Source organism: Alligator mississippiensis, chromosome 1 (genome assembly GCF_030867095.1).
Source record: "Alligator mississippiensis isolate rAllMis1 chromosome 1, rAllMis1, whole genome shotgun sequence".
NCBI classification, from domain to species: domain Eukaryota; kingdom Metazoa; phylum Chordata; order Crocodylia; family Alligatoridae; genus Alligator; species Alligator mississippiensis.
Genome location: NC_081824.1, coordinates 1,795,571 through 1,823,459, shown reverse-complemented (window position 1 = coordinate 1,823,459; position 27,889 = coordinate 1,795,571). Strand labels below are relative to the sequence as shown.

Sequence of the window (27,889 nt, the reverse complement as noted above, 5' to 3'; positions counted from 1 at the left end):
GGCGCACAGAGCCAGAAGTGAGTCCAGAGCCTTGGACGGTGGCAGCGGGACCCCAGGCTAGCGGGTGTGCTCCAGGGAAGGGGTCGGCCGGACAGGAGGCACCCCAGGGAGGCACTCGGAGCCTGGAAGGTGATCGGGCGCAGGGAGGTGGGTGGCTCAACACAGGAGCGCCCCCTACTGGCCTGCCATAGGCTCAGCCACACCTGATCTGCCCCAGGCTCAGGTAAACCCAGAGGCATGAGCCCTTCTGGAGTCCCTGTCCAAACAGGCTCCCAGCACCCCCACCTGGCCTGCCTTGGGGGTTGCCCTCCAGCTGCTGCAATGAACCCTGCACCTTGCAGACACTGCAGGCTGGGTCCACGTGCCTGCCCCGTCCAACTGGGCACAGGTCTGGATATGGGCTGGATTCAGCTTCCTGGACAATGACCAGCACATCACGATGAGGGACATGCTCAGCTGGGATGGGCTTCACCTGTCCCCCAAAGGTAAGTGTGTTTTTTCTTCTAGGTTGGCAGATCTCGTCCAGTGGGCTTTAAACTAGGCTTGTCGGGGGGAGGGGAAGATGAGGGTGGGGGAAGCTGTGGACCACCAAACCATGTGGCACCCACAAGGACAGCCCAGCCTGAAGAAAGAGAGCATTGGGAACCTGAAAGCCATGGGGAGGCCAGCTCGACGGCACAGGTAAGGAATGAGAAGGTAAGAATCAAAGGGCCCCTTGGGACTTGGAGCTGGGCGGCAGCAAAGGCACCAGTCGCAGGGCTCAAGTGCCTATATACTAATGCTAGGAGCATGGGGAACGAGCAGGATGAACTAGCGCTCCTGCTTGCACTAAACACCTATGACTTAGTGGGGCTAACGGAAACCTGGTGGGATTCATCCCATGACTGGGCGGTACATATTGAGGGCTATAGGCTGTACAGAAAGGACAGGTCGGGGAAGAAAGTGGGGGGGTTGCGCTCTATGTCAGTGAGCAATATACATCAACCCTCATCAAGACAGAATCCAAGGATGAGGAAGTAGAAGGATTGTGGGTTAGGCTACATGGGGGGCAAGGAGAAAGGGATTTGGTGGTAGGGGTCTGCTACAGACCCCCACATCAAGGGGAAGAAAGAGATTCAGGGCTCCTGAGGCAGCTCTCAGAGACCATAAAAGCTAAAGAGGCGGTAGTCATGGGGGACCTAAACTACCCGGACATCTGCTGGGAGTCCCAGACAGCAAAGTCCCACCGCTCACGCAGGTTTCTAACCTGTGTACAGGACCTCCACCTGACACAGGAGGTGCATGGTCCCACTAGGGGGAATGCCATACTGGATCTGGTATTGGCAACAGGGGATGACATGATAGGGGACCTCCAGATCGGTAGCCATTTGGGAGACAGTGATCACCTAATAATAGAATTCACCATAAGACGGCGAGTGCGTAAGGTAACTAGTAGGGTGAAAGTGCTAGACTTTAGGAAAGCTGATCTCAATGCACTCAGGCGATTAGTCAAGGACGCACTGCAGAGTAGGAGTTTTGATGGGATGGGAGACCAAGAAGGGTGGCTGTGCCTAAAGGAAACGATCCTTCGGGCACAAAGCAAGACGATCCCCGAGCGAGGCAAAAGAGGGAAAGGGGCCAGGAGGCTTCCATGGCTGACCAGAGAAATCCAGGGCAGCCTAAGGGCCAAAAGGGGAGCACATAAAAAGTGGAAAAAGGGAGAGGTCACTAAAGATGAATATACCTCCTCTGCTCGTGCTTGTAGGGAGGCAGTTAGGGGGGCCAAAGCTACCATGGAGCTGAGGATGGCAACCCAAGTAAAAGACAACAAGAAATTGTTTTTTAGATATATTGGGAGTAAAAGGAAGGCCCAGGGAGGAATAGGACCCCTGCTAAATGGGCAGAAACAATTGGTGACAGACAGGGGGGACAAGGCTGAACTCCTCAACGAGTTCTTTGCCTCAGTGTTCCTAAGCGAGGGGCACGACAAGTCTCTCACTGGGGTTGTAGAGAGGCAGCAGCAAGGCGCCAGACTGCCATGCGTAGACCCTGAGATGGTGCAGAGTCACTTGGAAGAACTGGATGCCTTTAAGTCGGCAGGCCCGGATGGGCTCCATCCCAGGGTGCTGAAGGCACTGGCCGACATCATTGCAGAGCCCCTGGTGGGAATATTCGAACGCTCGTGGCGCACGGGCCAAGTCCCGGAGGACTGGAAAAGGGCTAACGTGGTCCCCATTTTCAAAAAGGGGAGGAAGGAGGACCCGGGCAACTATAGGCCAGTCAGTCTCACCTCCATCCTTGGCAAAGTCTTTGAAAAAATTATCAAGGCTCACATTTGTGAGAGCCCAGCAGGACAAATTATGCTGAGAGGAAACCAGCACGGGTTTGTGGCGGGCAGATCGTGCCTGACCAATCTAGTCTCTTTCTATGACCAGGTTACGAAACGCCTGGACACAGGAGGAGGGATGGATGTCGTATACTTAGACTTCAGGAAGGCCTTTGATACGGTATCCCACCCCATACTGGTGAACAAGTTAAGAGGCTGTGACTTGGATGACTACACAGTCCGGTGGGTGGCGAATTGGCTGGAGGGTCGCACCCAGAGAGTCGTGGTGGATGGGTCGGTCTCGACCTGGAAGGGTGTGGGCAGTGGGGTCCCGCAGGGCTCGGTCCTTGGACCGATACTCTTTAATGTCTTCATCAGTGACTTGGACGAGGGAGTCAAATGTACTCTGTCCAAGTTTGCAGATGACACAAAGCTATGGGGAGAAGTGGAGACGCCGGAGGGCAGGGAACAGCTGCAAGCAGACCTGGACAGTTGGACAAGTGGGCGGAAAACAACAGGATGCAGTTCAACAAGGAGAAATGCAAAGTGCTGCACCTAGGGAGGAAAAATGTCCAGCACACCTACAGCCTAGGGAGTGACCTGCTGGGTGGCACAGAGGTGGAAAGGGATCTTGGAGTCCTAGTAGACTCCAAGAAGAACATGAGTCGGCAGTGTGACGAAGCCATCAGAAAAGCCAATGGCACTTTATCGTGCATCAGCAGATGCATGACGAATAGGTCCAAGGAGGTGATACTTCCCCTCTATCGGGCGCTGGTCAGACCGCAGTTGGAGTACTGCGTGCAATTCTGGGCGTCACACTTCAAGAAGGATGCGGATAACCTGGAGAGGGTCCAGAGAAGGGCAACTCGTATGGTCAAGGGCCTGCAGACCAAGCCCTACGAGGAGAGACTAGTGAAACTGGACCTTTTCAGCCTCCGCAAGAGAAGGTTGAGAGGCAACCTTGTGGCTGCCTATATGTTCATCACGGGGGCACAGAAGGGAATTGGTGAGTATTTATTCACCAAGGCGCCCCCGGGGGTTACAAGAAATAATGGCCACAAGCTAGCAGAGAGCAGATTTAGATTGGACATTAGGAAGAACTTCTTCACTGTTCGAGTGGCCAAGGTCTGGAACAGGCTCCCAAGGGAGGTGGTGCTCTCCCCTACCCTGGGGGTCTTCAAGAGGAGGTTAGATGAGTATCTAGCTGGGGTCATCTAGACCCAGCACTCTTTCCTGCCTATGCAGGGGGTCGGACTCGATGATCTATTCAGGTCCCTTCTGACTCTAACATCTATGAATCTATGAATCTATGGGCCTTCCCTGACCAAAGGAAAGCATAGCACAGACTTCTCAAAAATGTCCACTTTAATTCAAGTCCCAGTACAAGACGTGCAGGTGCAGCTCTCCCGCGTGCAAGCCTCTGCTCTGCACACTGGACAGGTCTGGCTGCCGCGTGCCCTGCCCTGGACGAGAGCATCTCCTTTCTCGCTGCGTGTAACTGTGACCAGGCACAGGCAGGTGGACGTGAGAGCTGGCCGCCCCAGGGAGGTGTGGGGGAGGAGTGGAGACCCCTTGTCACTCCCAGGCCCTTCTGCCAAGCTGTCCAACAGCCGGTGCACACGTGGCTGTAGGGACCGTGCAGCGACACAGGGCCGAGGTCCTCACCCCTCTCCTGGGCGCAGGCACCTGAAGCAGGTTTCTCTCTGCGTGGCCCGTTCACTTGCAGTGACTAGACTCAGGCTCCAGCTCTCCCCAACACTCCCCACCAGGCAGGGGGCTAACAGGCCTCACCCAGCCCCTGCCTCCCCAGCACACATCACCTGGCCTTAGGAAACCCACCTCCTCCAAGCAGAGGCCTGGGGCTGCTGGTGAGATGGCCCCACTCACCGCTCGGGGATGCAGGGGCACGGCGTGGTCGCGGTCACTGCTCAGCAGCAGCCCGGGCCCCCACCTGGCTCTGTGCTGCCAGAAAGATGGTATTTCCACCTGCCTGGGGAGCCTCCCCCAGCCCTCGCCTTGCTGAAGTCAGCAGGATGGGGCAGGCCCGCTGGGCACAGCCGGGGCTCCAGGCACTCCCACCTGGACCCTTCTCGGAGGGTCACTGCACCCCATAGACATTAGACATTAGACATTAGGGCTGGAAGGGACCTCGGAAGATCATCGAGTCCAGCCCCACTGAGACTTTGCCTCTCCGCAGCCCCCATCCAGACCCCCACTGCACCCCCCAGCTGGGCTGCAGCTGAGCTTGTGCTCCCCCGTACCAGGGGCCAGGCTGCCCCATGCGTCTGCCCAGCTGCTCTCCAACCTGCGGGCAGCGAAACAGTGTCCCTGCAGCTTTTCAGTGTCTCCAAAGCAGCCCCTCTGGAGCTGGGGTCTCGCCAGCGGGGAGCAGGGCCCAGGCTCGGCTGAGACTGATGCAATGTGGTGGGCCCATTGGTGGACTGGGGGTCCCTGGGGAGGCCATCAGGGACATGCTGGGGCTGGGGCTGGGTCAGGGAGGGGTACGGGCTGAAGGGAGGCAGGGAGAACAAATGATGCAAATGATGAAACCAGGGCATCCCTGCAGAGCTGCTCCCCATCTTTCCACTCCCATCAGTGCTGAGCAGACCATTCCCTCCTCAAGCTGCAGCAAGAAGCATCTGCCTCTGCTCAGGCCAAGGAGGTTATCCCCAGCCCAGAGGCCCTGCACCGAGTACTGCCCCTGACTCAGAGCCTCTGTGGCTCCCAGGGGAGTCCTTTGGAGGAAGCTGCCCTCTCATCTGTAGCGGCTGTATGGCCTCTCGATGTCCCGGTGCTTCTTGTACAGGACAGAGACGTGGTTTTTAAAGACAGGGCCCAGCTGCAACCAGGAGTGGAAGAGAGGCATGAGCTCAACCCAGCTTGCTGGACTTCGTGCAGACCTGGCGCTGGGGTAAGCGCTCCGGGTTTGCCCAACGCAATGCCTCCGACCCCTGCAGAGAAAGTGAGGGCAAATCCTTTCAGGGTGATGAGGAAGGTATGCGGGCTATCCATGCTCCCTCCTCTCCCCTTCTTGTGCACTGGTCCCAGCCCCAGGCACTGCTGGGAGTCTGTGCTGCAATGGGGAAGGTGGAGCTGGGACAAGGGAATCAAGCAGAGGATGGTAGCTCTGTTTGCAGCACTGGTGAGGCCAATGCAGGTGAAGCAAGAGGATGAGAGTGCTGTCGGGTCAGGCTAGTGGAAGGACAGGAAACAATTTGCTAAATTGCACCCAAGAGATCCCAGGCAGAGGCCATGGCCCTGCTACAGAGAAAGGCAACCCCCCCAGTCCAGACCAAACTGACCAGAAGCGAAAATCCCTTCTCTACCCCCCCACCCCTCCCAGTAAACCCCGTCTTGCCCCCAAAGCAGCTTTGGTCCAAGCTTGAGCACGGGCAAGACCCTCTAGCAAGGACCCTGCAGATTTGGTGCCAGCAGGAGCATTGGCAGAGCCCAGTCCCATTCCCAGCCTGGACCTAGTATCAGCCTCAGCCATGGAGCAGAGCTTGGCTCATGTCAGGGATTCAGGAGCAAGGCAGCTAGGAGAGTGTGGGGACCTGAGGGCATTGGTGTTAGGACCAGTGTTTTCAGATGCAGAAGTATTAGGGGCTGAAGTAATGGCCCAGGGGCCTGTTTCTCAGAGCCCTGTGGGTGCTCAGTGCCACATGGGTCCGGTCTGGATGGGCACCCATCAGAGTCCCGATGCCCACCTGTAGCTGGACCCACCTTGCCTCCCCTTGCAATGCACTGGTCCTTCATCTGTCCCACCCGTCTGCTGGGGTGACCTCTCTCTGGGGAATAAGCAGCCGCCAAGCCTTCTCACTTCCAGTCAAGCACAGACCAGGCACCGCAGCCTCGGCTGCCCCGTCCTCCCCCTGCCCAGAGCCCTGGGAGTGGGATGCCCCAAGCACTTGCCTCCAGCATAGTCAGCACGGTCTTCCCAACCAAGGAGCGGTACATCTCCCCAAGGAAGCAGGCCTGCTGCTGCAATGCCAACACCTGGTCCTGGCTGCTGGAGCATGCGATCGATGGATGTGGAGGAGAGCGGTGCTGGCTGCTGTAGTGTCTGCAGCCCGGGCAGAGCCTCCTCTGCACCCCAGGGATGATGCTCTGGGCTGGGATTGGAGAACTTAAGCACCCGCCATGGGGCAGCCCTGGGGAGATCGGCCCCAGCTGGGAGCCTTGGAAGGAGTTTCTGCCTGGCAGGATCTCAGTGCCTGGATCTCACCATTTCCCTTTTACTGATATGGGGACTCAGGACCCACACACCCTGCCCCGTGGCAGGCCTCCATGCAGCAACATTGAACCCGCATGCACCAGTACCACTGCACCCAGATCTACTCTTCCCCTGCAGCTCCTCCTGCCGCCAGGTCCTCCCACTCCTGCACCCCTGCTCTCCCCAGCCACGGCAGGCATGGGAGCCACCTGTGTGCTCCTCCCTCCCCACCCCTCACCGCTCTGCCCCATGGGAGGGATGAGTCTTCCCCACCTTCTTGGGGAACAGCCCCATGTCCCAATGCAGGTGGGACCCACAGGCTGGGCAGCAGCTCTGCAGGAAAGGATCTGGGGGTGACAGGGGACAAGAAGCTGAACAGGAGCCGGCAGTGTGCCCTTGGTGCCAAGAAGTCTACCGGCATCCCGGACTGCATTGGTAGGAGCACTGCCAGCAGATCAAGAGCAGTGATTCTTCCCCTCTATTCAGCCCATCTGGAGTCCTGTGTCCAGCTGTGGGCCCCCACTACAGAAAGGATGTGGACACATTGGAGAGAGTCCAGTGGAGGGTAACAAAAATGGTTGTGGGGCTGGGGGACAGGACTGGTGAGGAGAGGCTGAGAGAAATGGGCTGATTTAGTCTGCAGAAGAGAAGACTGAGGGGGATTGAATAGCAGCCTTCACCTCCCTGCAGGGGGGCTGCACAGAGGATGGAGCTGGGCTGTTCTCCGTGGGGGCAGAGGACAGGACAAGGAGCAATGGACTTCAGCTGCAGCAAGGGAAGTTGAGATTGGATATTTGGGAAAACGTTCCCACAAGGAGGAAGGTGAAGCGCTGCGACAGGCTTCCCAGAGAGGTGGTAGAGTCTCCACCCTTGGAGGTTTTGAAGGTGGGACCTCAGCTCCTCCACCAGCACATACCTGGTGCAGTGCCCAGATGCCCCTGACACCTGCCCCATCTCTGAGCAGAGGACAACCAGGTGGTGCCAGCAAGCACAGTGCCGAGACTGGGAGCTGGGGTCTGTGTAGCCCCCAACTGCCCCCAAGGAGCAAGGAGAAAAGACAAGAGGCTACGATGTTTGGGAGAGCACACTGCCACCCACCCCAGCTTTCCCCCCATTATTGATGGGAGCCATTAGGGACCTTATTGAGCTGCAACCACAGCCAGGCTTTAGGCAGCTGCACCATTAACCCCCAAGGAGCGGCAGCTAAAGGAGCAGGGCTTTCCTGGGAGATATGGGGAGCAGTGCATTATGCCCCCAGGCTGCCCTGTTAGCCCTCCCCCAGTCCAGGGCTGCACCCCAGACCTGCTCCATCCCAGAGGTTGCTCCCCAGATGCATTGGCTGCTTGAAGCCCAGGCCCCAGCACCAGTGTCTGCTGCTGCTGCCGACCACAGCTGAGCCCACCCTGGGGAGCCCAGCCTGGGGGTCCATGCCCCAGCACTGCAGGCACAGGGGCAGCTAGCAAGCAGGGCCAGTGGGGCCTCTCCTGTCCCCTGTCCCCTGTGCACCCCCTGTTCAGCCCTGCCCCTGACCCAGACAGAGCTGGATGGACCTCACAGCTCGTTGTCCCGGGCATGCAGCTCCAGGCCCATCTCTCTCCTGCTGGGACACAGGTCATCTGTGTGCGAGACCTGCGGGCAGTATTAGCCAGGGATGTTCCTGCTCCCATGGGCTGCCTCATTGATGCAGAGGCCTGCAAGCAGCACCAGAGGCTGGGGGGAATCGCCTGGGCATGAGTGTGGAAGCATGCAATCGGTGTAATTGAGGGGAAGTTGGCCACCAGTCCCTGGGGACCTCTATCCTGTCTCCTGCCTGCAGGGACTAGGTTTGCCCCTCACCCCTAGCTTTGGAGCCAGCATGTGATGGCACTGCAACCTTGTGCCTGTCATGACACGGACCTCAAATCCCCGAGTGCCCAGGCTCTGCTGCAGGATGAGTTGACCTTCCACCGTGACCTTGGTCGTCCCATCCCTGCTGCCAGCCCAGCTCTCCCACCCTGGGCTCTGCCCCATGCATGGGGAGTCCTGTGCCCAGGCTGGGCTCCGGCTCTGCACTTTGCTCCCTCATCTCTGAATAAATGAGAGCTGTATGAACCTTCCCTGCCTCGTGCCCCTGCCTTGCATCTCCTGCCCCACATGCAGGTCCCCTCACCCAGGCCAGAGCTGCCTGGGCCAGAGCCCCCATTGCACCTGGGGACACCACTCTGCAAGGATGGAGGTGTCCCCCACAGCCCCACACATGTATGGGCAGAGCTCCTAGTCCCAGATGGGCAGCAGCACATAGGGCTGCACAGAGAGGGCTGGTAGATGCCCATGCTGCCCTGAGCTGCATGAGGCACCTGCTGCCAGCCACTCCAACTGGGACATGGGCAGGCAGTGCTGGAGACCCCAGGCATGATTGGGGTATCAGCAACAGGCAAGGTCAGGATCAGACCAGGTCCCGAGTCACTCACTGGGGTCCAGAGCAGGCAGCGGTGTGGGCCAGCGTGTGGGCACTCACCAACCCAAGCCACAGGCCAGCAGCTGCCAGGGAGTCCTGGGCAGGGGCAGGGGCACAGATGACCAGGGGCAGCCAGCCTGGCCCTGCCAGATCTCCTGCTTATAAGGAGGCCCCTGGGACTAATGAGATGCCCGGCTGGTAACCAGGGCCAGCTGGGCCATTTCTCCTGCCTGCTGTTGGGCTCCAGCCAACAGTGCGGGACAGGGAGCAGAGACCAAGCTGGGTGCGGGGCAGGCTCCCCACAGGCAGTGGGGCCAAAACTTGGTGCCAGGCACTAGCGCTGGGTGCTGCACCGCCAGGGCCCCTTTCCCTTGCATGGGGTGCAGGGGCTGCCCAGGAGAGCCCAGAGCCCAGGTGCAGGTGGGCGCTGGGACCGATGGTGCCACAGCCTCACCTACGGGCAGTGCAAGGGCCCTGCAGTCCAGCCACACTGTGCAGGGTCCCTGTGCTGTGGGCTACTCCCAGGACCCTCCCAGGCCAAACCTGCCTGGCTGTGGCCCAATGGGACAGCCCCTGGGATCCTGGTCCCTGCCCCTAGCTCAGGGTACCCCCCAGCCCTGCCCCCTGCCCTTTTTTCTTTAGGAAAATTGTCTGTGTGCAAAAACCATATCAGCCAAATCGATTCCAAATCCGTGAGTCATTCAAGATCCACGTGTGGCCCTGTTTCTGGCACACATCCTCCACCAAGCTTCAGATGCTTCCGAATCCATCGGCAAGCATCATCCACGCAGGCCAAAGCCCGGAGCCTTGGGGTTTGGATGCTCCCGAGTTTCGCTTGCCCTTAGCCATCGGCTGAAGGTGGAAAGTAGGGACAAGACTCCCATTTCCATGAAGTCGGCGTAAAGCCAAGATCTTCCCCCTGGATGTGAGAGTGAAAGTGGGAGACTAACTGCGTTACCGGGGCACTGCCCCCTGCCAAGAAAGTGGTCTTGCCCTGCAACTGGGAAAACCGCCTTAGTGGTCATGATGTTTCCCCCGTTGGAGACCTGAGACGGGAGCTGGGAGGAAGCCCGAGGGCCACAGCCCTGAGCCCCGCGTCCCAGCTCAGGGCAGACACTTGCATCCATGAGCAATGGGCTCAGCAACCCCCGAGACAACCCGGCCCAGCTCCCCCAGCCCTCTGCACCTCCCAGAGGGGCCTTAGCCCAGGCCAGGACACCAGTCCTCCTCTTCCCCTCCTGTGTTGGCAGCTGACAGCTCTCACGGGCACAGGCCACGTCTCCCCAGGCCCCGGGTGCAGCCGGCTCCCCCAGCACCTCTTGTGCAGGGAACCGCGCTGCATTGCCCCACACCGAAGGGGAACACCAATGGGGCAACATCAGGGAACCACCAACGGCCGCGCTCAGGCACTGACATTTCCTGCTTTGGGAGTGGGGACATCGCCACAGCAGCACCGCCCCCCGCCACCCCACCCTGTAGCACCGGGAAGCTGTGGGTCACAGCACGCACCCACCACCGGGGCCTGGAGGTCTGTGCCACCCGCCAGTCCTGGGACCCCGTGCCACGGGCAGGGCAAGCAATGCCCCCTTCTCTCTGCCCAGGGCTGGGGCTGGTGCTGGAGACGCAGGGACAAGAGTCTCAGGAGAGAGATTGCAGGAAGCTGGAAAGCAAGGTCTTTATTGCGTGGAGCAAGGATCTGCTATGGTGGGTGGGGGTGCTGGAAGCAGACCCCCGCTCCTGGGGGTCATGTGTCCCATCCATGTCTGGAGCCACAGGAAGAGTCCATGGGAGGGTCCAGGACCCTGTGGCCCGGCTCCCACGCGGGGTCACTCTCAGGGCTGCCCTGAGCGGGAAGGGAAGAGTCAGGGCCCGGGGAGCTCAGCCCAGTGCCCCACAGCACCCATCCCAGACAGCAGCACACAGACCCCCATGGCACGGCCCCATCTCCATCCACCAGCCCCACCAGCCCAGCCCCTACCCAGCCATGAGATGCACAGGGCTCGCAGCCCAGAGAGCTGCAGCAAGGGGTGGAGGGCAGAAACCCCTACCTCTCTGCTTGACACTCCTGCAGACGGTGCCACAGCCCGTGCCGCAGCAGAAGTGTCCGGGAGGACAGGGCCTCTGAAAGTCGCACATCTGTACGCAGATCCCAGCCCCCTTGGGCGGGGGGCACCGGCTGGGTCTCCCTGCGGAAAGAGGTCTCCGTGTCAGGCCAGCAGCGCTGCCCCACCTCAGCCCCCCAGCCCAGCCCCCGCCCCAGGCGCAGAGACCACCCGGCAGACAGGCTCCAGCACATGCCCTCGTCCCCCCTGCCTGGGGGCAGCGTCCGGGCTTCACTGAAACAGTGCGTCACACGTTGAGCTCGGTGGTGCGGGGCTGCCCAGGGAACGCGGCCGGCAGTGCGGGTCTGAGGGACGACGGCTCTAGGATGACGGGGCCCCTTGCCCTGTTTCCCGCTCCCTGCCCACCCAGGGACCCCCTCCGGGAGCAGCACCAGGGTCCCCTGCAGCTACAGCAGGGCGGGCCCAAGGGCCTTGCACATCCCTGTCCCTGCCCGAGCAGCTCGGCCATCGCTCCTCGTCCCACCTTCAGCTTGCTGCCCAAGGGCCCACGCACACGCCTGCTCCTGGGGGAGACAGTCCCCATTCCTGGGCACCCCATAACCCAAGGGGCGAGCATCATAGTGGTCCTGCCGGCTGCAGGGGAAGCAGGGGCTGAGGTCCTGGGGGAGCCTGCGGACCTCTGACCAGGGCAGAGACGGGCACAGAGGAGAGGGCAGAAGCCCTGCCTGGGAATGCAGCCCCTTGCCCACTCCCCCAGCCGGGCCTGGGTCTCTGTGGTGGGGCTGGGGGAGCAGATGGGTCAGGGAAGGGGTCTCAAATCCTTGTCCCCTCCACCCTCCTCCATCTGGCTTCACCTTGGCCATGGGCCACATGACTCACCCAGCATCAGGCTTCCCCGTGTCTCCAGCCATTGCCCTGGTGCCGCGATGCCTCTCGCAGCCTCCAGCCCCTTGCCGCCCACCTGGCACTTCTTCCTGCAGGACCGAAGACTCCAAAATCTGTTTCCATTTCCACGGCAGCCGCCATAAGTGAACGTTTGGCAGCTCCCGGAGACCCAGTCGAAGTAGTAGCGTTTGAGGTGTAGCTTGCAGGGGCCACGGTCCGGGGGGAGCCTGCAGATGTCTGACCCAGAGCAAACACCAGCAGTGAAAAGGGGTATAGCCCTGCCCAGGGAGAAGGGGCATAGCCATACCCAGGATCGTAGCCCCTTGCCCTCTCCTCCAGCCCAGCTGGGTCCCCCTGAGGCCATGGCAGTAGCATGGGATGTGTGTGTAGCAGGGCTGGGGGCCCTGGGGAGCTGGCAGAGGTCCCCTGGGCAGAGGGATGCGGCTCACATGGAGCTGCACCTCCTCCTGGTCCAGAGGAACGAGATGCCAGGGGGCAATGCTCTCGCAGCAGGGCAGCTCCCACCCACCTGCCCAGTGCTCACACCACCTCCAGAATAGGGGGCAGGAGAGAGGGGCTGGGGCAGGTTTGGGGGCTCAGAGCTGGGGGCTGGAGGGGAGCACTCACCTGGAACAAGCTTTCCAGACGCAGGCTGCAGCCCAGCCCAGAGGGCAAGGAGCCCCGCCAGCACCAAGAGGCTGCCCCACTTCATGATGCTGCCGTCCTGCCGTGCCCAGCGCCAGGCCAGCCGGGCTATATACCATCACTCAGCCCAGGAGCGGGGGAACCTTGCACAATGCCCCAGCTCTGCTCCCTGCCCCTCCCAGGGCACCACAACGGTTGGGAAAGAGCCCTGGGCCTCTGCGCAACGTGGCTGGGCCTGGCTAACGGCTGGCATGTGGGGCTCGCGGGCTCCCTGCTCTGCCCCTTCCAGCAGGGCCGGTCCCAGGCAGCACCAAGACCCCCGTTGCTGGTGCTTGATGGTGCACCTGCACTGCTCAACCGGGGCCCTGGAGCCCAAACTGCTCAGCCTCTCCCCCAGGCTGTGTCCCGCTCCAGAAGCACATGGCTTAACGCTGGTGGACTAAAGGAGTCTGCGGCATGGAATGAACCACCTTCCTGCCCCCTTCCCTGCTCGCAGCCTTGGTGCTGCAGACCATGGGCTCAGCACCCTGCCGGGGCCTGGCCAGCTGCACAGGGGCTGCTGCGGGAGGCTTTCCTGGGCACAGGCATAATGAGGGCAGAAGGTTTGGGCTGGAGCTCCTCTTCCCACAGCATCGTACGTGGGGCAGGAGAGGGGGGAGGTTGGTGAGAGGCACCGGGCACGGGCCGTAGGCTCAGGTGTGTTCACTTGCTCTGGGTCCTACCTGGCTGTGTTGCAGCGCACGTGAAGTTTTGCTGCTGCTCTTTGCCGTGCGCTCGACCTTGCAATTCGCTATGCTCAATCAATGTTCTCTTCAGGAGTGGACGGCTCTGGTTCAAGCATTTATGACCTCGGTGCCACAGCCCAGTCTAATATTGAGTGTGGTAATGAGCCGTGACTCGGCCTTCCCCAGCCCGGTGCAGCCAGGAGCCCTGCCACACCAGGCTCCCACAGTCCCCTCTGGGCTGGCTGTGCCCGGGTGCAGAGCAGAAGCACTGCCCCATTGCAGCCCCATGAAGCCCCTTTTGTCCTGGCACACTGGCCACATGCAGGTGCTGGAGCATGGAGGCCCACATACCCCTGTCCCCTGACCACTGCCCTTACCCAGCTGGATCCCTGTTTTGCCCCTGCTCTGCAGGCTGGCAGGACAGGATATAACCAGGCCGACCCAGCACTGGGCACCGCAGCACCATGAAATCCGGCACTGTCCTGCTGCTGGCAGAAAGCAGCTCTGCCCCCTTGGCAGACCCAGTGGTGCCCACAGGACCGTGTGAGTGAGCTGTGACCCCATCCCAGCAGGGCTGGTTCCTCCCCACATCCCATCCCATCCCATCCCATCCCATTCCTGTGCCCATGCATTGCCACAGTGCTGCAAAAAGCCCACCTCTCTGCAATCAGTCCCCAAGCAGCTGCTGCAGAAACGAGGGTCTTTATTGAGAGGCGTCTGCAGTGGAAGCACAGGGAATAGAGAGCAGGACCTGGGCACAAGCCGTGGTGCCACCACGGGCACACACGTAGAGAAGCAAACCCAGGGCTGGGTCCGAGTGCAGGGCATGCCGGGTGATGCTAGGTCAGTGCAAGGGCAAAGGAGGAGCATGGAGGAGCTTCCCTGGGCAGATCTGCATGCCCATCTGGGTCTGGGGTAGGGGGTCCTCGCCTTCCTGCTGGGCAGCATCAGACCTGCTCCCCGCGATGCCTCTTCCTTAGGCTTGGCCTGGAGATCACTCGGGGCAGGGACGGGAGAGGATCAGAGCCCTGCCCAGGGCCAGCCCTGCCTGGGCACGGCCCCACCACAGCTGAGCCCAGGCTGGAGGTGTGATGGCACCAGTGCAGGTCCCCGGGGCTGCAGCCTGTGGCAGGCCAGCCAAGGACTGGGCCCCCTCGCTCCCAGCCCCTCACCCACACGCCAGCTACACCGCTACCTCGGACAGGCTCCACACAGTGCCGGGCACATCTCCAATGGCAGCACTTCAGCCGTCCCCTGCACAGGCAGTCACTGCTGCAGTCATCGGGCTGGGGCTTGCTGCACCGCACGGGGTCAGGAGGGCACATCCCGGGCTTCCATGTGACAGTGCATTGGTAAGGGGTGCACGGGACATGGCCCAGTCCCATGCGCCAGGCCCTGGCAGGTGCCCCTGCTCCAGGCTGTTTCCCCGCGGGGCTGCAGGTGCCAGCGGGCTGATGGGGCCCTTGCAGCTGCTGCTGTTGGCTCTGGCCCATCCACACAGCCTGGGCATCCGGAGCCGGGGTGCTGCCACACTGGGTGCCCCGACACCTGTCCCTTTTGCGGGCAGGGGGACACCCTGGCACAAGCCTACCTGGAGTGCGCCGGGTGGCAGCCCCTGCACCGCTTCTTCCAGAGCCTCTCGCTGAGCTCCTGGCTGCACCCCTCCCTGCACCTTTCTGTTTTTGCACCACCCATCTGCGGTTCCACCAGGGTCCAGGACTCCTGGTTGACCTCCTCCTGTCCCTGGCCCTGGCCCTGGCCCTGGCCCTGGCCCTGGCCCTGGCCAAGCCAGCGTGTACATGTCCAGGAAGCAGGCTTTGGCCAGGAGGGCCCTGGGGACTGCGGGGTCACCTCCTTTCCCTGGTGCACTCCCATCTCCGGGCAGACGATCCCATCGGTTAAACTGAGACTTTTCAATAGTCCCATCTCCGGGCAGAGCACCGTGCGCAGTGTCCGCCTGCACCTTGGACTCGTTTGATGGCCAGTGGATGCTGTCCATTGTGCTCTGCTCGGTGTCCCAGCTCGATGCGCTCGTTCTGAACATTTGACCTGCACTCCTTGGGGAGCCTGCGGACCTCTGACCAGAGCAGAGACGGGCAAACAGGAGAGGGCAGAAACCTTGCCCAGGATCACAGCCCCTCACCGTCTCTCCAAGGTGGGCCTGGGTGTCTGCAGTGGGGCTGAGGGAGAAGATGGCTCATAGATTCATAGATTCATAGATGTTAGGGTCAGAAGGGACCTCAATAGATCATCGAGTCCGACCCCCTGCATAGGCAGGAAAGAGTGCTGGGTCTAGATGACCCCAGCTAGATGCTTATCTAACCTCCTCTTGAAGACCCCCAGGGTAGGGGAGAGCACCACCTCCCTTGGGAGCCCGTTCCAGACCTTGGCCACTCGAACTGTGAAGAAGTTCCTCCAATGTCCAGTCTAAATCTGCTCTCTGCTAGCTTGTGGCCATTGTTTCTTGTGACCCCTGGGGGCACCTTGGTGAATAAATACTCACCAATTCCCTTCTGTGCCCCCGTGATGAACTTATAGGCAGCCACAAGGTTGCCTCTCAACCTTCTCTGGCGGAGGCTGAAAAGGTCCAGTTTCTCTAGTCTCTCCTCGTAGGGCTTGGCCTGCAAGCCCTTAACCATACGAGTGGCCCTTCTCTGGACCCTCTCCAGGTTATCCGCATCCTTCTTGAAGTGCGGTGCCCAGAATTGCACGCAGTACTCCAACTGCGGTCTGACCAGCGCCCGATAGAGGGGAAGTATCACCTCCCTGGACCTATTCGTCATGCATCTGCTGATGCACGATAAAGTGCCATTGGCTTTTCTGATGGCTTCGTCACACTGCCGGCTCATGTTCATCTTGGAGTCCACTAGGACTCCAAGATCCCTTTTCACCTCTGTGCCCCCCAGCAGGTCATTCCCTAGGCTGTAGGTGTGCTGGACATTTTTCCTCCCTAGGTGCAGCACTTTGCATTTCTCCTTGTTGAACTGCATCCTGTTGTTTTCTGCCCACTTGTCCAACCTATCCAGGTCTGCCTGCAGCTGTTCCCTGCCCTCCGGCATGTTCATTTCTCCCCACAGTTTTGTGGCATCCACAAACTTGGACAGAGTACCCTTCACTCCCTCGTCCAAGTCACTGATGAAGACATTGAAGAGTATCGGTCCCAGGACCGAGTCCTGCGGGACCCCACTGCCCACACCCTTCCAGGTCGAGACCGACCCATCTACCACGACTCTCTGGGTGCGACCCTCCAGCCAATTCGCCACCCGCCGGACTGTGTAGTCATCCCAGTCACAGCCTCTTAACTTGTTCACCAGTATGGGGTGGGATACCATATCGAAGGCCTTCCTGAAGTCTAAGTATATGACATCCACCCCTCCTCCTGTGTCCAGGCGTTTCATAACCTGGTTATAAAAAGAGACTAGATTAATCAGGCACGATCTGCCCGCCACAAACCCGTGCTGGTTTCCCCTCAGCATAATTTGTCCTGCCGGGCTCTCGCAAATGTGAGCCTTGATAATTTTTTCCAAGACTTTGCCAAGGATGGAGGTGAGACTGACTGGCCTATAGTTGCCCGGGTCCTCCTTCCTCCCCTTCTTGAAAATGGGGACCACGTTGCCCTTTTCCAGTCCTCCGGGACTTGGCCCGTGCGCCACGAGCGTTCAAACATTCCCGCCAGCGGCTCTGCAATGATGTCGGCCAGTGACTTCAGCACCCTCGGATGGAGCCCATCCGGGCCTGCCGACGTAAAGGCATCCAGTTCTTCCAAGTGACTCTGCACCGTCTCAGGGTCTACGCATGGCAGTCTGGCGCCTTGCTGCTGCCTCTCCACAACCCCAGTGAGAGACTTGTCGTGCCCAGACGCAGGCTGCAGCCCGGCCCAGAGGGCGAGGAGCCCTGCCAGCACCAAGAGGCTGTCCCACTTCATGGTTCCTCCGTCCTGCCGTGCCCAGCGCCAGGCCAGCTGGGTTGTATACCATCACCCAGCCTGGGAGCAGGGAGACCTTGCACAATGCCCCAGCTCCACTCCTTGCCCCTCCCAGGGCACCAGGAAGGTTGGGAAAGAGCCCTGGGCCTCTGTGCAATGGGGCTGGGCCCAGCTAACAGCTGGCACGTGGGGCTCGCGGGCTCCCTGCTCTGCCCCTTCCACAGGGCCGGTCCCAGGCAGCACCTAGATCACTTCCCCCAGGCTGCGCCCACCCCGGGGGCTCTTGGGTTTGTGTTGATGGACTAAAGGTGCCCGGGGTGGGGAGAAGACGAACCCTGGGCTTCCCACCCTTGCTCCTGGCCGGCTGCACGGGGGCTGCTGCGGGCGGTTTCCTGGGCACAGGTGTGACGAGGGCAGGCACGCTGGGCTGGAGCTCCCGTTCCCACAGCATCGTACGGGGGGCAGGAGAAAGGGGCAGTCGGGGAGAGGCCCCGGGCAGGGACCACGCAGGCAAGGGGAGGCCTGACCCTGCATCCACACACAGGGGTGAATCCAGCAGCGAGATGGGTGCCATCAGGGGTGCAGACGGCACCATCGTGGAGGAGGGCGTGAGGGCTGGACGCGGGGCAGGGAGTGGAGGAGCCCCCGCTGCAGGATCCCGACGGCGCGGAGGGAACAGCACAGCTGGAGAGCGCAGGAGCTCACGGGCGCGGGCTGCGTCTCCCCGGGCCCCGGGTGCAGCCGGCTCCACCAGCACCTCTCGTGCAGGAACCGCACTGCGGTGCCCCACAGCAAAGGGGAACGGTTGCCCCATCAGGGAACCACCAACGGCCTCGCTCGGGCCTAAGGCTTTGGGAGCGGGGACATTGCCCAGCTCCATGTAGCCTTGGGAAGCTGTGGGTGCTGGCACGTGCCCAATGCTGGGGCCTGGAGGCCTCTGCCACCCATCAGCCCTGGGACCCCGTGCCCCGGGCAGGGCCAGCCATGCCCCTTGTCTGTGCCCAGGGCTGGAGATGCAGGGACACGAGAGCCAGGGGAGGTTGCAGGAAGCCGCAAAGCGGGGTCTTTATTGCTGCAGGAAGGAGCTGCGATCGTGTGGGGAGGGCAGTGCGGGAAGCAGATTGCTGGTGCTGGGGTCACGTGCCCCATCGGTGTCTGGAGCCAGGACGGGTCTATGGGAGGTCCAGGACCCGCAGGCCCCGCTGTCCATGGGGTCACTCTGGGGGCTGCCCTGATGGGGAGGGAAAGGCAGTCAGAGCGGAGAGGGAAGAATCGGGGGCCGGGGGCTCAGCCCAGCCCAGCACCCCACGGCACCCCCCCCAGAGGGCCCCAGCCCAGGGGTGGCACAGAGACCACCACGGCACGCCCCATCTCCCACCCGGCCCCACCAGCACAGCTGGGTCCAGGCCCCTCCGCAGCCCTGAGACAGGACAGGGCTCGCAACCCCGAGAGCTGAAGACATGGGGGGGATCTGCACCTCTTCATACGGCCCCCATGCAGACATGGCCACAGCCATTGCTGCAGCATTTCTGCCCCCGAGGACACTGATCATCGTTCCTGCACCAATACAGGCAGCTCCCAACGCCCTTGGGCTGGGGGCACCTGCTGGGTCTCCCTTTAGCAAGAGCACCCCGTGTCAGACCAGCACTTCTGCCCCAGCCTCGGCCACCCCCACCTCGGCCCTGCCCCGGGCGCAGCGACCACGCAGCAGACAAGCTGCACCGCACGCCCGTGCCCCCGCTCCCCGCCACAGAGCTGCCTTGCGCCCGCAACGGGCTCCGTGCAGACGTGGCCGCAGCACGTGGAAGTAGCCGTCACTGCAGCAATGCAGCACACAGGCACCAACGGGTCAGGGAAGGGGTCACAAATCCCTATCCCCTCCTCCCTCCTCTGTCTGGGCCTCCAACTCGGCACCTGGATCCACCTGCCCCTTTCCAGCAGCTGCACGACTCACCTAGCTTCACCCTTCCCTGCACGTCCGGCCATCGCCCCGGTGCCGCCATGCCTCTCGCAGCGTCCGGCCCTGGCAGGCTCAGCCCCTTGCCGCCCACCTTGCACCTGTTCTCGCACTCTAGGTGGGTCTTAAAGTTGTTAGCATTGCCCTGGCAGCCGCCATAAGTGAACTGTTGGCAGGTCCTGGTGACCCAGTTGTAGTAATAGCGCAGGAGGTTCATCTTGCAGGGGCCGGTTTCTGGGGGGAGCCGGCAGACATCCCCTGGGAAGAGGAGGACATCTTCGCCCAGCCACCTCATGTTTCCTCCCTGCCTGCGCCCACAGGCCTGGACACAGGCCGCCCGGGTAGGGAACCGATTCCTATTGCCCCCGCAGCCCCCATAGATGATCACCTTGCAACTGCCCGCAGTGGCGTTGTAGTAGTACATGGGCATGTAGGCCATGCAGTTGCCGCTGTCCGGGGGGAGTCTGCAGACACCTGCAGCCCAGAACAGAGACGGGAGGTGAGAAGCAGCACCCCTCGCCCTGCCCTGGCTGGCTCTCCCCGCTTCGTGGCACTAGCATAGGACGTGCACGTTGCAGAGCCGGGGTCTTTAGGGAGCGGGCAGACATCCACTGGTCCAGAGGGGTGCAGTGCCACCGGGCAATGCCCTTGCAGCGTGGCAGCTCCCACCCTCCTGCCCAGTGCCCATGGCACCTACTGGGACTGACCAGGACACAGCCCCACTCAGGGGGCACAGAGTCCCCAGGGCAGGGGCTGGGGAGGCAGGAGAGAGGGGCTGGGGCCGGGCAGGGAGCACTCACGTGGAGAGACCTGCCCAGACGCCGGCTGCAGACCGGCCCAGAGAGCGAGGAGCCCCGCCAGCACCAAGAGGCTGCCCCACTTCATGGTGCTACCATGCCCAGCACCAGGCCGGCCGGGCTATATACTGTCACCCAGCCCCGGAGTCAGGGGGGCCTTGCACAATGCCCCAGCTTGGCCCCTGCCCCTCCCAGGGGCACCAGGAAGGTTGGGAAACAGCCCTTGGCCTCTGTGCAATGGGACCGGGCCCAACTAACAGCCGGCACGTGGGGCTCGCAGGCTCCCTGCTCTGCCACTTCCAGCAGGGCCGGTCCCAGGCAGCACCTAGATCACTTCCCCCAGGCTGCGCCCACCCCACGGGCACTTGGGTTCGTGCTGATGGACTAAAGGAGCCCGGGGCAGGGAAAACACCAGCTCTCTGCTTCCCTTCCCTGCACGCAGCCTGGCTGTTGGAGACCGTGGGCTCAGCACCCCGCCAGGGCCTGACCAGCTGCCCAGGGGCTGCAGGCTATTACTACCTGGGGTTGCTGCATTCAGGCTCCATGTGCTGCACATGAATAAACCCCAGAGCTTTCTGCCCTGGAGTTTTTAGCTCCTGGGTACATGTTCAAATGGCACACCCAGCAGCAAGAAACACTGGAGCAATAATCCCTGGAGTTCATTCAGGAGCATTAATTGCATGCATAGACGTGCCCCGAGTGTTATATGGGAGGTGGAGCGGCCACCGCTGCAGAAGAGCGACAGTGCAAAGGAAACAGCGGAGCTGGAGGGAGTGGGGGCGAAGGCATGACCCGTGGCACGGGGCAGGTGGGCTGCAAGCAGCACAGCCCGTCCCGGGCAGGGAGGACTCAGCAGCATCCCCTGCTTCTCGGTCTGCTCAGACCTGCGTCCAGGCTCGAGTCTGCGGCAGGAAGACTCCCCGATCCCTGCTGCTGCGGAGAGCCCTTGCTCCTGGCCCCAGGTGTCAGCCGGGATCAGGCCCGCAGCCCTGGGGTGACTGAGCTCAGACTGGCAGCACAAGTGCGGGTATCAGCAAATAGGGGTGACCCCTGGTCAGCAGCCCTGGGGGGCCGGTCGCAGCTGTGAATGCGCTGGGGGGTAGGTGATTTGAGAAAGGGACTGGATGGAGGGGACATGGCAGAGGACCCCAGCATTGTGGCCAGGGGTGAGGCTCCCCTTCTCCTGCTGCCCAATACCCAGCTCCTGCCTCAGACACCCCCAGCCCTGGGTGGTGTCAGGCAGCTGCTCCGTGCAGCTTTCCCGCATGCCCCGGGGGCAGGAAGGGCTCTGCCAGCTGCTGATGGCTGAATTCAGCCAGGCCCAGGGCAAGGCAGAGCCCCCAGCACAAGTGGGGCGATGTGGAGGGAGCCCCAATCCTGCGGGGATGGGCTGCCCGGGCACAGGGGCTAGGAGCAGGAAGCTGCCTGCAACACCGGGCGCTTTCCCCATCACCTCTTGTGTCAGGTCCCCGCGCCCCGCGGCCCACAGCAAAGGGGATAGTTGCCCCATCAGGGAACCACCAACGGCCTCGGGATGGGCTGGGGAGCTCCTGACCCAGGGGAAACGAAGCCAGTGGAGAAGTGCCGCAGCCAGGTGGCCATGCCAGCCCGCAGCTCCCAGCACAGGATGGGTATGCAGGGCTGGACGGGACTACAGCTCAGGCAGCTCAGGCGCCCTCCCCGCTGCACTCTCCTTGCTGCCCACTGCCCGCAAGACCCATCCTCACTGGGGGACCAGTGCCCGTTGCCCCTACAAATGAACAACTCACATGTATGGGTGGCATCATTGCAGTAGCCCAGGGCTGGCAGGCAAGGCAGGGGCCGGGGTCCTGAGGAGCCTGCAGACGCCTGCAGCCCAGAGCACAGTGAGGACGGGGCTGGAGGGCAGCCTTGCCCTCCCCGCTGCCCGCAGCTGCTGCTGGGCACGTGTCGCTGGCCAGGCCGACTCTGCGGCCAGGGATCCCCCCGCGGCACAGACACGAGGGGCTGCTCACAGGGGCACAACCAGGATGCAGCCGATCAGGGCTCAACCCCCAAGGGTCACAGCCCGGGGGCAGGAGCAGGCCTGCAGACACGTGCAGCAGCAGGACAGTGCTCTGCAGCCTGTCCTTAGGATGCAGCAATGTCCTCCTTGCTGAGGACACGTGCACTGCCCCCTCCACCCGGGGAGCTGCCGCTTCCCTGCTCCCCTGAGAAGGGCAGGAGCTGCGCTGGGGCGTTGTGCAAGGCCCCCCACCAGGCTAGCGGGACAGGATCCTGTACGTCAGGTCTCTTGAGGGCTCGCTCATCTCCCCCTGGCCCCGAGATGCCCATAAGACTGATACTAATGCCCAGAGCTGCCCCCATCCCACCGCTGGAGGGACCTCCCCCCGCCCCCCGCCAGGGATTTCTGCATTGGGCGCAGAGAGCAGGAGGGGATGGATTTTGTCGCTCTGAGCTCTGCATCCAGTGCGTCAGATGGGCAGGACACAGTGCGCTGCCCCCAGCCCCACCTGGGGCATGTCAGCACCGCCGATATCCTGCTCCACAGGAGCTGGGACATTGCCCCGGGGTGCCCAGCTATCGTCCCCGCTCTGGTCCATGCCGCACACGGGAGCCATTGGTGCCACTTGTGGCTCCCATGCCACCACTTGGCCCCCTGAGCCAGGGCAGCCCTGGGGTTGCCAGGGGCTCAGAGACACATACTATGTTCCAGAAAAGCCTGGGCAGTGCCCTGAGAGATGCCCCGGGATGCCAGGGACCTGCGTTCATAAATGCAAACATGATGGTGACCGCCCCGAAGTGAGAAGTGCTGCAGCACCGGCTGCGCAAGGTCTGCATGATGCCCGTTCAAGGCGAGGGGCAGCTCCATGCTGGGAGGTCGCAGAGGGATCCCCGGGTCCTGCCTCGGCACAGCCACGTCCGGCCAGCAAGGCGCATGGGGACTCCCTGTGGGCAGGAGGGAGGAAGCGGAGCTGAATGGCGAGGAGCCAGGGCCCGTGTGAGAGATGCCGGGAGTGACGCTGAAGCCCAGCAGCTCCCAGCCTGGCCCTGCGCAGAGACTGGAGATGGGGGGCATAGGCTGGGGTTTAGGGGGAATGAGGGCACCCAGAGGGTGGGGGGCCCTGCCACCAGCCCCTGGGAACCTCTGACCCATCTCCCCTCTGCAGGGATCAGGTTTGCACCTCTCCTCTAGCTTGGGAGCCCACACACAGTGGCACTGCGACCTCGTGCCTGTCGTGACACCGACCGTGAAGCCCCGAGTGCACAGGCTCTGCTGCGGGATGGGGAGACCTTCCACAATGACCTTGGTTGCGCCATCCCTGCTGCCAGCCCAGCTCTCCCACCCCGGGCTCTGCCCCGTGCATGGGGCATCCTCTGCCCAGGCTGGACTCCGGCTCTGCGCCTCGCTCCCTCGTCTCTGAATAAACGCGCTCTGTATGAACCTGCCCTGCCTCGTGCCCCTGCCTCGCAGCTCCTGCCCCACATGCAGGTCCTTCTCCCAGGGCGGGGGCTGGAGCTGCCTGGGCCAGACCCCCCGTTGCACCCGGGGACATCACTGCACCAGGAGGGAGGTGTCCCCTGCGTGGGACCGTCAAGTTGTCATTTGACCAGGATCTTCCAGACAGCAGGAAGGGCCCGCGCCTGCCTCTGCAAGCTGCTCATGATCCAGCACAGCTCAGTAACAGAGCGCTGCAGGATGGCCTTGCCAGCTAGTATTTCTCTGCTGCCCTCCCGGTCCATCCGCGATGCACCCCAATGCAGGGAATCTGGGGGGTTACCTGACAGCCACACTAAGCTCGTGATTCTCAACCAGGGTGTATCGCGGGCGGTACTCCAAGAGGTCCCCCTCTCCAATTGAAGGGATTAGATCAGGTGCACAAGCGCTGTGGGAGGTGTAGGGACTCTCCTCCCGCTATACAGCAGAGCCAGACCACCACTGGGGACTTAACCATATACCTTTTAATGAGGGAAAAATACTAGGAACATAACCAGTATAAACCAGGGGGCATAGGGGACACTACAATCACTGAAGGGGCAGGATTCAAGAAAGGTTAGACACTTACCCTCATAGACATATTCATCCAGTTGACAAAAGACAGGGCTATCCAAAATGTCAAACACAAACAGCAGAACAAACAATGCTGGTTGGTGAAATACAAAACGTCAAATGACAAGGAATATAGGGCCTAGGTACCCAGACGGGGAGAAATGGCCACTTTCCACTGCTAGAAGATTTTCCTCCTGGTAGCTCCCTCATCCCAAGTCACTCCCGCTAGGACTTGAACCCACAGCACCCAAGGGGCAGGTAGAAACGCTCCCACACAGCCGCCAGTGCTGGGGCTAGCCCAAGCTGCTGGGGGTCTTGACCTATCTGGAGCCACAGCCTCAAGTCGAGCTGCCTGGCCTCTTGCTGGAGGAGCTGGAAGCCGAACGGGAAACCTCTCAGGTCACTGCTCAGATCCTTGCTGGAGCTGGGGAGCCTCTCCTGCCGGCCACACGCCGTGCTGCTGAGGACCCAGTGCTGCCCGCAGGTCCCACTGCTTCAGGCTCTTCTGGGGCAACTGCTCCCGCCCCGCTGGCCCAGCTCTTGCCAGCTCCTTGAAGCTCCTTCCTCGTGGTCCCTCGCTGGTGTCCCCAAGTCACCCGTGCTGCCCCTTTTATGCCCCTCCAGGTGACCCAAGGGCCCAATCAGGGGACTTGGGGGGTGAGTCTCTGGGGCCTGATTGGTGAGGAAAGGGAATCCCAAGTCCTCCAGTCATCTTTTGCCCTTTCAAAACCCCTGGGCTAGGTCACTGCCAGCTAGGAGGTTCCAGTGGACCACGCAACTTCGACCCTGTCCAGACTCGGGGGAGATCTCGTATACTGGGAGGTCTCCCAGTTGTCGCACCACTGTACAGGGTTCAGCCCGCCACCGATCAGTGATTTTGTGTCTCCCAGTTAGCCCCAGGTTTTGCAGCAGCACCCGGTCCCCTTCTTGTAACCCTTGCTCATGCACTTGAACATCACAAAGCCCCTTATGGCGTTGCTGGTTTCTTCCAGCAGTTTCGGCTGCCAGTCCGTACGCACGATGCAGACGGTCCCGAAGCTGTTGTGCATATTGACCATGAGTCAAATGTTGTTGCTAGATTTCTTCTACCCCAAAGCACAAATCTATGGGTAACGGGGCTCCCTCCCGAACATGAGGAAATACGGCCTGACCCCCGTTGCATCACTCCCAGTGGAGTTACAGGCAGGCACCAGGTATGCGATGTGCTGGCTCAATGCTCGGGAATGCAGGGGGGCTGTAGGTCAGGAAGGCCAAGGCAGAAATGGAGCTGGGACTAGCGACCCAGATCAAGGACAACAAGAAGTCCTTTTTCAAATACACAGGGGGGCAAAAGAAGGTGCCAGGTAACGTGGGGGCTCTGCAGGACACGCTAGGAAATCTGGTCATCTCACCTGACGGTAAAGCTGACATATTCAACAATTTCTTTGCCTCCATATTTCTGAGGAGGGACCCACATATCTCCCCCACTGGGAGGAAGGAGAACCCAGGAAACTATAGGCCTGTGAGTCTTACCTTGGTCCTGGGGAAGCTTTTCGAAAGAATTATCGTGGCGCGTGTCCAGGAAGGGCTAGCAGGGGAGGTGATGCTCACGGGCAACCAACATGGGGTCATTAGGGGCAGGTCTTGTAAAACCAACCTGGTGGTATTCTACGACCAGGTCACAAAATCCTTGGACGCGGGTGTCGCAGTGGATATAGTCTTTCTGGACTTCAGGAAGGCCTTCGACACGGTCTCTCACCCCATTCTCAGTAAGAAACTAGGAGACAGTGGTGTTGATGCCTGCACAGTCAGATGGGTCACTAACTGGCTGGAGGGCCGCACCCAGAGGGTGATGGCGGATGGGTCTTATTCGACCTGGAGGGATGTGGGCAGAGGGGTTCCCCAGGGCTCGGTCCTTGGGCCCGCGCTATTCAACATCTTCATCAGTGACTTGGGCAAGGGGGTAGAAAGCACCCTGTTCAAATTTGCAGATGACACTAAGATGTGCGGTGAAGTGGATACGCTAGTAGGAAGGAACAGGCTGCACGTGGACCTAGACAGGTTACAGGGGTGGGTCGATGAGAACAGGATGGGTTTCAACACTGACAAGTGCAAGGTGCTGCACCTGGGGAGGAAGAACCAGCAGCAGACCTACAGGCTGGGGAGCTCCCTTCTTGTCAGTGCAGAGGCAGAAAAGGATCTTGAAGTCATTATTGATGCCACAATGAACATGGGCCGACAGTGTGGGGACGTGGTCAATAAGGCCAACCGTACCTTGTCGTGCATCCACAGATGCATCTCGAGCAGGTCCAAGGAGGTGATCCTCCCCTCTATGCGACACTGGTCAGGCCGCAGGTGGAGTACTGCGTCCAGTTCTGGGCACCGCACTGCAGGAGGGATGTGGACAGCATGGAGAGGGTCCAGAGGAGGCCACCCGCATGATCAGGGGAAGAGAGTCCCTACACCTCCCGCAGAGCTTGTGCACCTGCTTTGATCCCTTCAACTGGAGAGGGGACCTCTTGGAGTACCGCCCGGGTTACATAAGGAAAAGGCTCACGTAAGGGCTTACGGTATGTCTGGTGTATGTGGAAAGAGGGAACTAAAGAGTGAATGTTGTATGTCTGTGGCTGCATGGAGGAAGACAGTCCTCTTGCAACAGGTGAAAACAGCTTTCTGTGGTTTGATGGTTAAGGGCTGCAGCAACCTCCAGTCAGCAGTGAAGGATTACCAAACACTAAATCATGCTCCATCCTGATGGCTGAAGACTGCAAGCCACAGCCCCCCTGAAGACTGCAGACCACAAAGCCCGAAAATCACCACCTACCAATCCCAGCCTGCCAGCGGGACAAGGAGGATGGCCTTTGCATCTCACCCAGCAGAACCCAGAGGCTTGTTTGGACCGCCATTACTATAAAGTATGAACACAAAGACAAGGCTTGGGGTCTTTTCCACCTGCACGAAGGAGTTTTGGGTGCCTCCAACAAGACCTGACCCCAGCTCTCTTGGTCAGCCTGACCGGCCACCAGACTGACCTCGAGCAACTTTAAGAATTTGGTAACACCTTAACCTTTGCAGGACTGTCTGCGTGCGTGCGTGCGTTTCTTTGTATGAATGCATGCATGAATGAATGGATGAATGAGTACGTATGGGAATAAGTGAAGCAAATAACCTTACTGCTCTTTATTCTTTTTATGTTGCATGTTTTATGGCTTCTGTTCCAATAAATGCGGTGTTGTGCCTTATTCCCTGATAAGATTGCAGCTTGTATTTAATTCACAGCTATTTTTTATCCAGTTAAAAAGATAGTAGAAGCTTTGCCAATATGCCGAGGGCCTAGGGGACAGCTATATTATTCGGTTTGAGATCAAAGCAAAAACAAATATCATTTAACTGGACCGCGCATGTATTTGCTCTGTTATATATTAAGTATAAAACCCACAGCCATATAAGCAAAAAATAATCAAAAGATGTTGTTTCATTAGTTCTGAAGTCATTAGAATTAAATGTACATTACTTCATCAGATTCATGAAACAGACAAAAACACGGCTGGCTTCTACTGGACACGGCTGCTGAGGTCAGAAAGGCGATATAAGGGCCTGGTCCAGCATGGCCCAAACACCAGGACACAGGGAGAGAGTCTGATCCAGCGGAAACGCTCTCTCTCTGGGAATCTCCGCGCCAGATCTCTACCATCTTCTGGATGACACTTGTGTTTCTAGAGAGCCGGTCAGCTCCCAGGGATGCATTTGCGTATCAAACGGCTACCTCAGCCAGACTGTTTGCTCACTGGTAATCCCTTGATAGTGCCCTACCTCTTACCTATTCTAACCCTACCCCTTGTAACCAATAAAGTTCTCCTTTGTGACTGGTGTAGGAGACTTATTGAGGGGTGGATTTAATTATGCCTAGGACCCCTTGGGCCTGCAG

At 60.6% G+C, this 27,889-nt stretch overlaps 2 protein-coding genes across 3 annotated transcripts; both read right to left on the bottom strand.

Moving 5' to 3' along the window:
• Nucleotides 1-10,605: 10,605 nt before the first annotated feature.
• LOC132249925 (kunitz-type serine protease inhibitor bitisilin-1-like) lies at nt 10,606-12,642 on the bottom strand. Its single transcript, XM_059725644.1, has 4 exons — nt 12,531-12,642; nt 11,898-12,140; nt 11,004-11,141; nt 10,606-10,798 (listed from the first exon to the last, which is right to left on the bottom strand). The coding sequence occupies exons 1-4, from the start codon at nt 12,613-12,615 to the stop codon at nt 10,788-10,790; spliced, it is 477 nt and encodes a 158-aa protein (XP_059581627.1). The 5' UTR covers nt 12,616-12,642; the 3' UTR covers nt 10,606-10,787.
• A 5,592-nt stretch (nt 12,643-18,234) lies between these two features.
• On the bottom strand, nt 18,235-20,040 carry LOC109282103 (BPTI/Kunitz domain-containing protein). Of its 2 annotated transcripts, XM_059725629.1 has the most exons (3): nt 19,956-20,040; nt 19,153-19,629; nt 18,235-18,429 (listed from the first exon to the last, which is right to left on the bottom strand). In XM_059725629.1, the coding sequence occupies exons 1-3, from the start codon at nt 20,038-20,040 to the stop codon at nt 18,413-18,415; spliced, it is 579 nt and encodes a 192-aa protein (XP_059581612.1). In that variant the 3' UTR covers nt 18,235-18,412. The 2 variants fall into 2 exon arrangements, 1 of the variants encoding a protein (XP_059581612.1); XR_009461450.1 differs by lacking the exons at nt 19,153-19,629; nt 19,956-20,040 and adding an exon at nt 18,676-18,814.
• Nucleotides 20,041-27,889: the final 7,849 nt, after the last annotated feature.

What these genes read in the sequence shown, in the direction of transcription:
- LOC109282103 (XM_059725629.1), bottom strand. Translation starts at nt 20,040, where the DNA reads ATGAAGTGGGGCAGCCTCTTGGTGCTGGCGGGGCTCCTCGCTCTCTGG. An exon ending in GTCTGGGCAGGTCTCTCCAC is followed by an intron (nt 19,630 to 19,955) that starts GTGAGTGCTCCC and finishes TCTGGGCTGCAG; the next exon opens with GTGTCTGCAGACTCCCCCCG.
- LOC132249925 (XM_059725644.1), bottom strand. Translation starts at nt 12,615, where the DNA reads ATGAAGTGGGGCAGCCTCTTGGTGCTGGCGGGGCTCCTTGCCCTCTGG. An exon ending in GTCTGGAAAGCTTGTTCCAG is followed by an intron (nt 12,141 to 12,530) that starts GTGAGTGCTCCC and finishes GCTCTGGGTCAG; the next exon opens with ACATCTGCAGGCTCCCCCCG. An exon ending in ACGGGGAAGCCTGATGCTGG is followed by an intron (nt 11,142 to 11,897) that starts GTGAGTCATGTG and finishes CTCTTTCCGCAG; the next exon opens with GGAGACCCAGCCGGTGCCCC.